General features: G+C 46.3%; 1 protein-coding gene across 15 annotated transcripts in view; it reads right to left on the reverse strand.

Moving 5' to 3' along the window:
* PTPRT (protein tyrosine phosphatase receptor type T) overlaps window positions 1-12,114 on the reverse strand; it is a 1,011,807-nt gene that overhangs the window by 620,983 nt on the left and 378,710 nt on the right. For all 15 annotated transcript variants that reach the window (XM_070485956.1, XM_070485943.1, XM_070485942.1 and 12 more), the window contains one exon: window positions 4,986-5,160. In XM_070485956.1, coding sequence (XP_070342057.1) covers window positions 4,986-5,160 — 175 coding nt within the window. The remainder of the gene's footprint in view (window positions 1-4,985; window positions 5,161-12,114) is intronic.

Genomic DNA, 12,114 nt, shown 5'->3' on the forward strand with positions numbered 1-12,114 from the left:
AACCCACATATTGATGAGAGGGTTCTGAGCCCACGGCAGGTTGTTAAATAGAACTGGAAGACAGATTTAAAAATCACTACCAACCACAAATTCTTTATGTTAGCAGATGTTCATCAGGACTGCATCTGCATAACTTTGGTTGAAGACACCTCCGTCCTTGGGATAAGCTGAAACACCTTGAAATCGAAGACAGCAGGAAACGCAGAGACGGGGAGAGAGGAAGTGCATTTATGAGCACTGATGTGGAACAGGTAGGCTGAGGGGCCGGATTGTCAATCGAGCGAAACCTCAATTACAGAGTCATCTAATGTAGACCCAGGTACATTACCACAACTCAATAAACAGCTCTTCAGAATTAAGTAATTCCAATTTGCTTTCATTTTGATCTGTGTGCCGCCTCGAGAATTTGATATTACCTACACTTAACTTAGGCAGCATCTTCTGAAGCAGTGATGCTCTCAGTCCCAGGATGGCACCTTAGCCGCCAGCCAACCAGCCATAACCACGCCAGCTTAGGGAGACACAGAGACCCAGCCTGGGCCTCCAGTGCCCGGCCCAGCACAAGCACCTGCCGTGGACGCCATCAGAGGGCCCTCCAGTTCCTGGCACCTTTGGATGCTGCGGGGCCCTATGACCTCCCAACCCCTGCATGGCCCAAGTTCTGAATGAGTGATGGCAGGGGGAGGGAGCCCATGTGGTCAGGTGGCTGAGCATAAGCAGGACCAGCTACTTTTCCCTTGTCCTCTGTTCCTGGCTCACCAGTGGTGGATAGAAGAGGAGTCCCAGGAATCTGACCCAGCGTGGACTCCATGACCCAAATGTTCCCAAGACCACATGTTGGCCCCCACTTTGATACTTCCTCCCTCCCTTTCCTTATTCTCAGCACATGACTGCAGAGGAGAGAGCACCAGCCCCACTTTGCAGAGGAGGCCTTAAATGATCTCTCCAAGGCCACATGTTGGCCCCCACTTTGATACTTCCTCCCTCCCTTTCCTTATTCTCAGCACATGACTGCAGAGGAGAGAGCACCAGCCCCACTTTGCAGAGGAGGCCTTAAATGATCTCTCCAAGGCCACACAGACAGCAAGCAAATCGGCACCAGCGTCGGGTGTCGGGTCGCCACCCAGCCAGCCAGCCCTTCACCCTCTTACTTTCTTACCTGGGAAATCCCACCCACACTGGCCAGTTATTTATTTTATTTAACAAACACCTATAGGCTAGTGGGACAGGCACTGTTCTAAAACCTCCTAGATCCATTGTCTCATTTAATCCTCAGGACACACACCCTCTGAGGGAAAGAATCCTATTCCCGCATTCCCAGTGAGCCAGCCAAAGCTGGGAGAGGTTGATGTTCAAGTCACAGAGTGGGGATGCGATGGGGCCAGGACTCAAACTGGAGCATCCCCACTCCAGAGCTCCTTCCTGTCTCTGAATTGAGACTAAAGGCAGGAAACATGGAAAAAACGCTGCCCAGGGGTGGTTTTCCTTTGTGATGCCCCAGTGTCAGCTCCCTCCCCCTCAGCCCACACCATCTGTGTGACATGTAAACCAGGAAGAGGAAATTCAACCTGAGGAGCAGCCCCAGCCGCTGGAAGAGCACTTAGACCTTGAGAATATTTTTGTTTTGTTTTGTTTTGATTCTCAGACTTTCTCCCTTCCCTGAAAGAAGGAAGATTTATATTCTTCCCTTGGTTTTTTTTTTTTTTTTTACAAATACAAATACTTCAGTATTAAATAATTTAAGCATCCTGGCTCAGCACGGCAAGGGGCGCCAAGAGGTAAGTGAGTCATTCTTCTTAAGACACTTTCCGCCAAATGCTCTGTTTGCTGCTTCCAATGGGTTCCCGGGCATACCCTCCAGGGTGACAGGCTTCCCCTGGACACTCTGCTTCTGGGGGTCCCTGCCTTTCATATTCTTGTTTGGCTTGGGTACCACTGGCTCTTCAGGAGTGTGTGTGTGGGTAGGGAAGGGTTAAATTCATTCCTCCAGGAACCTGGAAGTTAGTACCCCATTCGAGAGAGGTGGGGGAGTGGTGGGAGGAGGGACATGAGTTCAAAGGGCAAGTTGGCAACAAGTCCAGGGACTCCTGTCATGAGCCTTGCCTGCTGTCTGGACCCTTTCGACACTGTTCATGACATTACGAAACCAGGTGCCAACAAGGCCTCCAGGTGTGGCCAAAATAGCATGCGCCAGCCCCAGGGTGGGCTCCAGCTCTGCCCCTTAGGACTGCTCTCTGCTTCTCAACCTGGCTGTGGCGGTTCTTTCAGCTGTGAAATGAGTTCAAATAAAACCAAGGTGCAGAGCCACATTTAGGACTCAGTTAGGTTGCATATGTAAAGGGAATTCTACACGCAAGGGGCCCAGCTTCTAGCTTACCACCAGCTGAAAGGAAAAAGGAAAAAAATGCAATAGGGGGAAAAAATGGGCACCAAAAATAGTGATATCCCATAAAGGACTTTATCAAGGTGTAATACAACAGGACAGGTTACAGGGCGTGCCGACCCGCCATCGTCCACGGGGAAGGAGACCTCAGAAGGAGGCCACCCAGGGCATCCCTTAACAGGGAGCTGCGAGGGGGTTCAGAGCTGTGGTGGCTTCTGAATTATAGTCACAAACTTGGTCCATGGAGTGCTCCCTCCAGGCTGAACTCTGGCCCAGACGCACTGCCAGCAAAGGACAAATCACTGCCCCAGTACCACTGGCGACCCCTCCAAATAAAGGCAATGACGCTTCACCATGGAAAGCACATCCTCTGTTCCCAAGGGCCTTGGCTTCCTCCTCTCCCACAACTGAGGACATAAGGAAAGAACGGACCAAGCATTTTCTGGTTCTGTTTCTTGGTGTGTGAAAAGCTCAGAGCGTTACACTAGCTCCCACAATCATTCGCCCTATTCTGTCATCACCAACTGTGTGCCAGGCACATGCAAGGTGCTGGCAAGACCATGGGCAGCATGAGAAAGCACAGTCCATTCTCTCATGGGGCTTCCATTCCAGTGTGGGAGAGAAAAGAGGTCTAATCGGCGTTCCAGGGGGGACAGCTCAGGAAAATGACATAATCACTGAGCACCTGAAAGGCCTGAAAAGGGCACTTTGTCATAGAAATCAATCTTACGGCACCAAGAAAGCAAAGATATGAGCCTAATGCAATCAAAATGATGATTTCTTTTATGTATTAATGGCATTCAATGTATACGATTTTAAAGATGATTTCTTTTTCTGTTAGTTGTTTTGTTCATGACTGTCTAATTTGTTGATATTTAGCTTAAGTGTTCATGGCATTATGATGATGACATGAATTCCTGCTGAGGCCAGTAATTCATTCATTCATCCATCATTCAACAAATATTTCAAGGTTTAGCCTTATAAAATGACTGATGATGTGGGTCGAAACAGTCAGCTATTGGTGATTTCACATGGTTCGATGTGCTCAGCACTTGTGACAGGCACTCAGCTAAGCCTGAGGGACTTATTGTGAACCATGAACCAAGTAGAAGATGCCCCCTCTTCTCAAAGAGCTTAGATCCTAGAGGGGAAGACAGAAAATTACCAAGTAAAGAAATAAGGGAGAACCATAATTTTGAAGTGTGCTGAGTGCTCTGTAGACAAACAGAAAAGCTTATGTGATAGAAAGCAACCACCAGAATGGGGGGCCAGGGAAATTCTCTCAGAGAAGACGGACAGCATGATGCCATTCAAGCTGAGACCTGAATGATGACAAATGCTCAGCCTTGTGAATATCCATCTAGAATCAGGACAGCCCAGAAGAGAGAATTCCAGGCTGCAACCTCTAGTCTGATCCAGGCCAGGCTACCAGTTCCATGGAGGCCAGCAAACAGAGGTCAAGGGTTACATACGAACCTATACTTTGACTAAGGAAACCAACTCAGGAGCCTTCCGGGGGGTCGATCAATGTTTTTACCTTCAAACACACCAGGCATCATTCTACAGCTAGCATAAGATAAATACCTTCATTATTTCATTCACTAAATTATGCTATATTAAAATTTTAATCGGTGAACATAATGCTGGAAAATGAGTACATCCATACACTGCTGTTTTCTAGTGTAAACTGTCAAACTGTTTTTTGCAAAAGCAATATTGTAACACAAAGAAAAATCCATAAAGATGTTCATATTCTTTGGCCTACCAACTCTACCCCGAGGGAATTTATCCGAGGAAATAATCTGGTTCAATTGAATAAAAACGTTCTCTTCTGAAGAACTCCATTGAGGTGTTAATTGTTGCACGCACAAAGGAAAGATAAAACAAAAACAAAAACACCTGGAATTATCTAAATGACTACAAATAGGGAGATTAAAAAAAAGAGGATGATTCACTTGATGAAATAGTATACAACCATTAAGCATTATAATAAAGATTATACAGACTTTCAGAAATAAATGGGATATCCAGTCCTTGAAAGAAGCAGGAAAGGAAGCAATATGCATATTTTAATGGAAAGCATGCCAACGATACCTCAAGGTGAATAAGAACAAGAAAAGTGAGAAAAATTGAATCAAGGCCAGTGGGGTGGGGGATTACTCATTTCAAAAGTCCTTCCAAAGTAATGTCATTATATCAAGTTTTCAACAAAAAAAAATCCCTCAGAAACCATTGTACTCTCTGAACACTGCAATAGAACACCACCAGAACACATGGACATTGCTTCATTCTAACTTTAAATGCAAAATAAGCCAAATTTGGAGATGTCTTCTGTGTCATACATCCCATGGGCTTTCACGTATGGATCCTATACGTAAGACCCAACTTCGAGTAACAATGCAATATTGCATGATTTTACAATAACTTCTCTTTTTTGGTGTGTGTGTGGGAGTGAGTGATTGGAAATTGTGTCTCATTCTACTGAACGGAGGAGCAGCAGATGAGAAAAGGTGCCTTAACTCCTCCTACCTTTCCAAGAATGGAGCCAAGGGATTCCCATAAAATCAACCAGTAGGCAGAGGCACGGGCTGGTAGCACTCACCTTTCACAATCAGCTCGGCGTAGTTGGACACACCGGAGCCACCATCGGAGCGGATCACACAGCGGTACTTGCTTACGCTTCGCTGGGCAGTGTCTGCCACGCTGACGGTGGCCGAGAAGCGCCTGTGGTTGACCACGCGGGTGACCATGAGGGCCGTATCCCTGCCATTCCACTGCTGCAAGACACAGGAAGGGAGAGGAGAAATCCTATCATCACACACTCCCGAGTGACTCCTATCACCGAGGCTCCACCTGTCTCCACACCCCTGGGGCCCATGACTTTCCACAATAAGGAGTGTCCATGTCTGGTTTTCGCTAGTGATCCGGTTCAAGAATAAACGTTGCTAGTGAGCTGATTCAAGAGGGTGGATGTCTGGTGGTAAGAAGAGAGGGCACAGCCCCCTTCTAAATGCCTTGCCCAGCCTGCATTTAGGGTTGGCACTTAGCCCCTTAACCTTCCTCCAATTTTCCTTCATCTCTTAAGCAGAACCCACAGGGTTTCCCCAAAGACAGACTCAGTGAGGTTAATGAGAACACAGCCCATGAAGTGATAATGAACAGCCTGTCCCCAGCCCCATGGCTGGTGCCTTGGTACCCAACCCAGCCTCTGAGCACCCCCCACAGGGAACAATCTGTCCCCATGGGTAGAGTGTGCATGGGGGCTTTTCAACACCTCCCCTCCTTGGCAGACGCTCTTTCCTCTGCCTGGAATCTCCTACTCCCTGGGGATACTCCCTCTCCCTTATAAACCTAAGTTGAGCTCATCACCACCTCCAGTAAGTTCCCCTGACTGTCACACCACCTCTGGAATCTATTCAGTCTCTTATGTATGGTGCAAATTTCCCACGCAACTTTGCTACAACTGTTTTCCACCATAGACTGTGAACTCCCAAAGGCAGGACTTTGCTCTTTCCATCACCCACACCATGCCCAGAAGCCTCCCGACTCGGTAAACATTTCTAGAATCAAGGTGAATGCACAGGCATTTTTGTCTTTACCATGGTGAATCCTAGGTGTGATATTCTGAGTCTGAATGAGATCTTTTCACAGTAGCAAGTTGTGAGAGCCACCAAGGCACATGCACAGGGATGCAGTTTGGGTGGATATTTATTAAGCACCTACTAAGTGCCAGAACCTGAGTCTCCCCTTTAATCCCCACAGCCTTGATTGAGGTGTGTATTATTGCTGCTCTTCTTAGAAGAATCCAAATGTCAGTGAGGTTAATAAACAAGCAGAGCAAGTAAGTCCTTTATCTAGGACTTCCAAGCCCTCTTTTCACTGAGACCATATCCTCACTGCCTGCCTTAATTTAAAATCTTTTTCCGGGGGCCGGTCCTGTGGCCAAGTGGCTACAGTTCCACATGCTCTGCTTCGAGGCCCTGGTTCGTGGGTTCAGATCCCGGGCACGGACCTACTCCACTCATGGGCCATGCTGTGGGGGCATCCCACATACAAAGCAGAGGAAGATTGGCAATAGATGTTAGCTCAGGGCGAATCTTCCTCACTAAAAGAAAAAAATCATTTTCCAAACGTAAAATTGAGTGTTTTAATTATCAGGTCAGATTTAGGGAAATCTTGAGATTTATCGGATTCCCCACGCCCCAAGTCTTCCAAGATGTGATCTTCATCGCTTCCTGAACAAAGTACACAGTTCCGTCACATGCGTGACCTACTTTCATCCACTTCATCTTCCATCACCCCCATCAGTGATGTGTCAGGACTGGGAGATAAGGGGCATAGAGCCACCGTGCTCAGCTGTACAAGCGAACGAGGTGGGACAGCAGGGGAAGACAGCGAGCAGGAAGCCAAGAAACACGGAGCAACCAAGGCCTCCAGTGGACTGCTGCAGGCTGGACAGAGAGAATGTGGGTAACAGTTTTCCTCTTCTTTTGAATTTTTGGCATTCCCTAGACCTTCTGCCTCAAACATGTATTGCTTTTGTACTTGAAAATAATAAAATAAATGGTATTTTTTAAAAGCCATGACAGTAGGAGAGGCAGCCATTACCCGCTCCCATTCCACAAACTAAGCGACATGACCAGACAAAAACAAGCACAAGGGAATGGAAGGGGAAGGTTGTGTGTGCTGCCAGCCACCCGCCTCACACCTGATACAGTTTTTCAAGAGATGGTACAACTCGATCAAACTATAACTGACCAGACCCCAAACACGATTCCCTTTCCCCAGACAGTGCAAGGAGGAAGTAGAGGAAATTTTGGCAAATGCCAAGAATGTGTCCTGATTTCAGGAAGAGTTGGTCAAATGTATGGGAAGGCCTCCGAAGAGATGGAGTCACCGAAAGCTCATTTTCCTCATTGCTGAGCAAGGCCCTTCAGGGCCACCATGGGAGATATGGACAAGGGAGTGACAAGGCTTTGGGTGGGTATTTTCTAACCTAATTTATTTATAACATCACAAATGCTTTTATCTTTTCTTTCTTTCTTTTTGAAGCTAATAGTGACTGAGCACTATTATGGGCTAAGTGGTTTGCACGCCTTCTCATTAATTCCCCACAAAAATCCATGAGGTGAGCACACTTATTATCACTATTGTATACATGAGGAAGCTAAAACTCAGAGAAGTGACACTGCATGCCCAAGGCTGCACAGCTCATAAGTGGCAGAGCTGGGATTGAAACAGACATCCAGCTTCAGAGCCTGTCCTGAGAATAGCATGTGTGTTGCTCTGATGTGGGGGTAACTACCCCCCATCAGTCATCTCCTCCAGCATTCTCATTCCCAAATGTGGGATAGTGGGTAACAGGTGTGAACAGGATCTGCTTATTTGCTACCAATTTCTGAACTGAAGACCAAAAAAAAGGCAAAGAGAGGGTGGAGGGAGGGATGCTGTATAGGATGTGGGGGGAAACAAGCAAAAATGTCAACCAAACAGACAGCTTATCAGACACAGTGCTTTTGCATAGACATCCAATGCTTTCAACAGCCAAGAAATGTGGGGGATAAAAAGGAGAGACCAAGAGTGATGTCAATACATGAGCTCTATAAAACAGGGGCTAGGAGGTGAGTGGATAAGGAAAAGTACAAAGAAAGAAATTAAACCCAGAGGAGCCCAGGGATGAATTACAGGAAACAAGCAATGCCATTTGCAGAATTCAAAATGGTATCAGCAGCGAAGAACTGAATCAGCACTGCAGAAAACCAGCGACTCGGAGGACAGGCTTGAAAAACTAACCCAGAGAGCAAGGAAAGCAAAGATAAAGGAATTGGAGAGAGACAAATAGATGAAGAAAACAGACACCAGACAACCAACCACCAGATAAATAACTGGTGTCCTAAGGAAGAGAGCTGAACGAACGGAACACAGATCACATCCCAAGATATATTAGGTCACATTCCTGGATTAAAATAAGACCTAAATCTTCAGATTGAAATGGCCCACCATCTACTTGACAAAATTTATGGAAACTACAATAGTTATAGTACATATTCATAAAAACATTGAATGTTAAGGATAAAGAAGTATAGAAAAAAGCCAGGCAGAAAAAAAAATAATGTGCCAAAAAATAAATAAACCAATCTGGTATAAAACTCCTCATATGCCATTATTTCCAAATCTAAGGCACCCTCTCCTGGATGTGGCTGGTACCCCAGTGGTCACAGGTGAGCTCCCAGGAGGCTACAGTTATTTAGATACTTGTGAGACGACAGGGATGGAGCTAGGGAAAGACAGGATACGGACTGATAATAAGACAAATGGAAGCAAATTTGGGCAACTTCGGCCAGAGATTTCATTTCTCTTAGCTTCAGTTTCCCCAAATATTCGATGGATCTGCCACTGGTGCTCACTTTATGGAGTTATCATGATGAATAAACAAGAAGGCGTGGAAAACACTTAGCATGTGGCATATTCTACTGCTAGTGGAGCTCTCCAAACTAACCATGAAATTAGCCATGAAAAGTGGGGTAGGTAGGATAATGGCCTCCCAAAGAGGTCCACATCCTAACCCCTGGAACAGGCAAATATGTCACCTTATACGGCAAAAGGGAGTTTGTAGATGTGATTAAGTTAAGCATCTGGAGATGGGGAGATGATCCTGGATTATCCAGATGGGCCCAATGTAATCACAACGGGCTGTATGGGCAGGAGGTTCAGAGTCAGAGAAGAAGATGTGGTAACAGAAGCAGAGGTCAGAGGGACGTGATTGATGGCTTGAAGATGGAGGAAGGAGCCATGAGCCAAGGAATGCAGGCATCCTCCAGAAACTGGAAAAGGTAAGGGAATCGATGTGCCCCTGGAACCTCCAGAAAAAATGCAGTCCAGACAACACCTTGATTTTAGCCCCCAAAACGATCCATTTCTGACTTCTGATCTCCACAACGATAAGGGAATAAACTGTGTTGTTTTAAGCCACTAAGTTTGCAGAATTTCTTATATTAGCAATAAGAAATTAACACAGAGCAATGGCTGATTAAGTGCAAACCATTCATTTTTCCCATTTAGTTTAAATATTATTTTGTTATCACTTCCAGTATTATTATTTTTTTTAACTTTTTGTGTGTGTGTGAGGGAGATTGGCCCTGAGCTAATATCTTTTGCCAATCCTCATCTTTTGGTGTGAGGAAAATCCACCCTGAGCTAACATCCGTGCCAATCTTTCCTCTATTTTGTATGCGGGTCACTGCCACAGCATGGCTTGATGAGTGGTGTAGGTCTGCACCTCGGATCCGAACCCATGAACCTGGGCTGCCAAAGCAGAGTGTGCCAAACTTAACCCCTACACCACTGGGCTGGCCACCAGTATTATTTATTTTTCTTCTTAATGATGTCAGATTCCAGCAAAACCAGAGAGGATTAAGTGCATACCCCTGAACGATTCACATTTTTCTGTTTAGCTCCTGAACCACCAGGCTTTCTCCCACTGAAAGATAGGAAATTGCAGGTTGTCTTATAAAATCTCTGGAAAATAGGCCTTTTGATAATCACACTTGTCATATTGGGAGCAGGCAACAGCAGGACAGGGACGTGCAGGAGGGCCTGGAGCCATGATAGGAAATAGCACTGAGATGGACCACGGGCAAGGAGAAATGGAGGTTAAGTTCAGAGAGCTGAGCCCAGATGGAAGGGCAAGCAGGTGCTGAAGGTCAAGGCAATTGAGCAGGAACCCCGACACAGAAATCAGAAGGGATTCTAGAAGCCCAGGGAGGGTGAGAGGCTCCGATGCCAGAATGCCGCGGCAACGTGGAGAAGGGATTATAGCAGAGTACATGTGTAAGAAGCACAGGTCCCAGCCGCTGTCTCAGCCCCAGACAGAGGGAGAAGAGAAAATACAAGGGAAGAAAACAAAGGGAGCTTTCATTAAGCAGGAATGGGCTCAGAGATCCAGGCTTACAGGCAAGTGAGTAGTTTGAGTGGGCACAAAGAGGGGTGGAATAGGGGGATGCCAGGAGCCTGAAGTGGACCGCAGCCCAGAGACAAGGTGGGAGAGCACATCTTCCCAATCAAGACATCAAGCGCCATGTCATGCACAGGAATGCAAGTGTTAGGATGCTGGGAAAGAGGAGCAGGACAGTGAGGGGTAGCCAAAGTCCTGGGAAAAGCCAGAGAGAAGCATGACACGGCTGACACACATGGAAGCGTGGGGAAGATGCTGTCAGACTCTTAGATCCTTGTGACCACTCCGGCTTGTTGGAAATTTTCTTCTGGCTCCTGTAATATTTTTCACACATAAGTACATCCTTCCTTTGAAATTTCAGGGCACACTTCCTCTCCTCTGTGGCAAGTCTTTCAGACCTATGTCTGTTGTTCCAAAGTGGAATCATCTTCTAGCCCTTCTGAGTCTATGAACCAAATGAATCAACTTCCCAGTGGGCACTGATAACCGTGTCTTAGGTTGCACTTCTCGGAAGCAGAGTCTGAGAACGGCGACTTACTGAGTGCTCTCAGGAGAAAGGGGGTAAAAAATAGGGAGAGGAAAGAAACCGAGCAAGGATGTGGTCAAAACTGGAGTCCAGCTTCAGCGTGATTCCACGGGAGCTCTGGAGCATGCATGGACCACAGAGATGATCCCACTCTAGGCAAGGAGCCAACACTTGTACCCCATGTCAGTCAGTCCTTGGTCATGGTCTGTTCCCATTTGACTGAGCGCAGTTTTCTGGGGAAGGGGAGCTGTGAGCCTTTAGAGCCAACAGGGACAGTGCCTTGGGGTTGGGGGCACTGGCTCAAAAGGACCCTGTCAAGGACACTGATAACATCTATTCTGCCCAGCACTTTCCTATCAATGCCTCCTCCATTACACATAGGGTCTCCTAAAATCCCATGAGCCACTGCCTTGAGCTCTGCTGGTGGTTGGCTCCTGAATCGATGTTAAAAAAAAAAAGCAGGGGGAGGGGAGAGAAGGGGCTGGGAACTGAGTTTGGTTGAACACTGACAACATGGGAAAGCTGGAGCATCCTGTAATAACACACTGCTTCCGCTGAAAAGTCAATATGACTCCCACAAATAAAGAGTTCCATAGCTAAGTGAGTTTGATAAATATGTTGTTCAACTTAATGGGATTTGTCTGAGCATTTATTAAGTAAAAGCCACATTAACTAACATTTTTGAGTGCTTAGTCTGTGCTAGGCACTGTGTTAACTGGCTTACATGATAGAATTCACTTAATCCTTTTAAAATCCCTATGAAAGTGCCTCTCAAAGGGTGGTTTCTGGGCCAGCAACCTCAGCATCACCTGGGACCTTGTTAGAAGTGTAGATTTTAAAGAGGATTCCAGGGCTGATATCCATTTGTGGATGCTGTTTATTGCTGTTGGCAGTCTGAGTTTTCCCCCCTTTCCTTATTCTATTATTAATTATCCTGGAAATGTAGTCATTATTTAACAAAACAGAAAATGAAAGAATGTGGAGTGTGGAAAGTGTGATCTCTGCCCAGCGGAATTTACAGGCTGGGTTAAGATTCCAGCAAAACAGCAAAAAGGATAGGAAATAAATATAAAGACGAGGATTGAAATAGCATACTTCACGGAGAAAAACAGGGCCGGTGTGGAAAGAGCAATGCTCTCAGAATGACCTGGAGCAGAGGTTCTCCAAGTGTGGTCCCTGCACACAGCAGTATGAGCATCCCCTGGGATGCTTGTTAGAAATGCACATTCTCAGGCCCCATCCCCTGACTTA

This window comes from Equus asinus, chromosome 15 (assembly GCF_041296235.1).
Source record: "Equus asinus isolate D_3611 breed Donkey chromosome 15, EquAss-T2T_v2, whole genome shotgun sequence".
Classification (NCBI taxonomy): domain Eukaryota; kingdom Metazoa; phylum Chordata; class Mammalia; order Perissodactyla; family Equidae; genus Equus; species Equus asinus.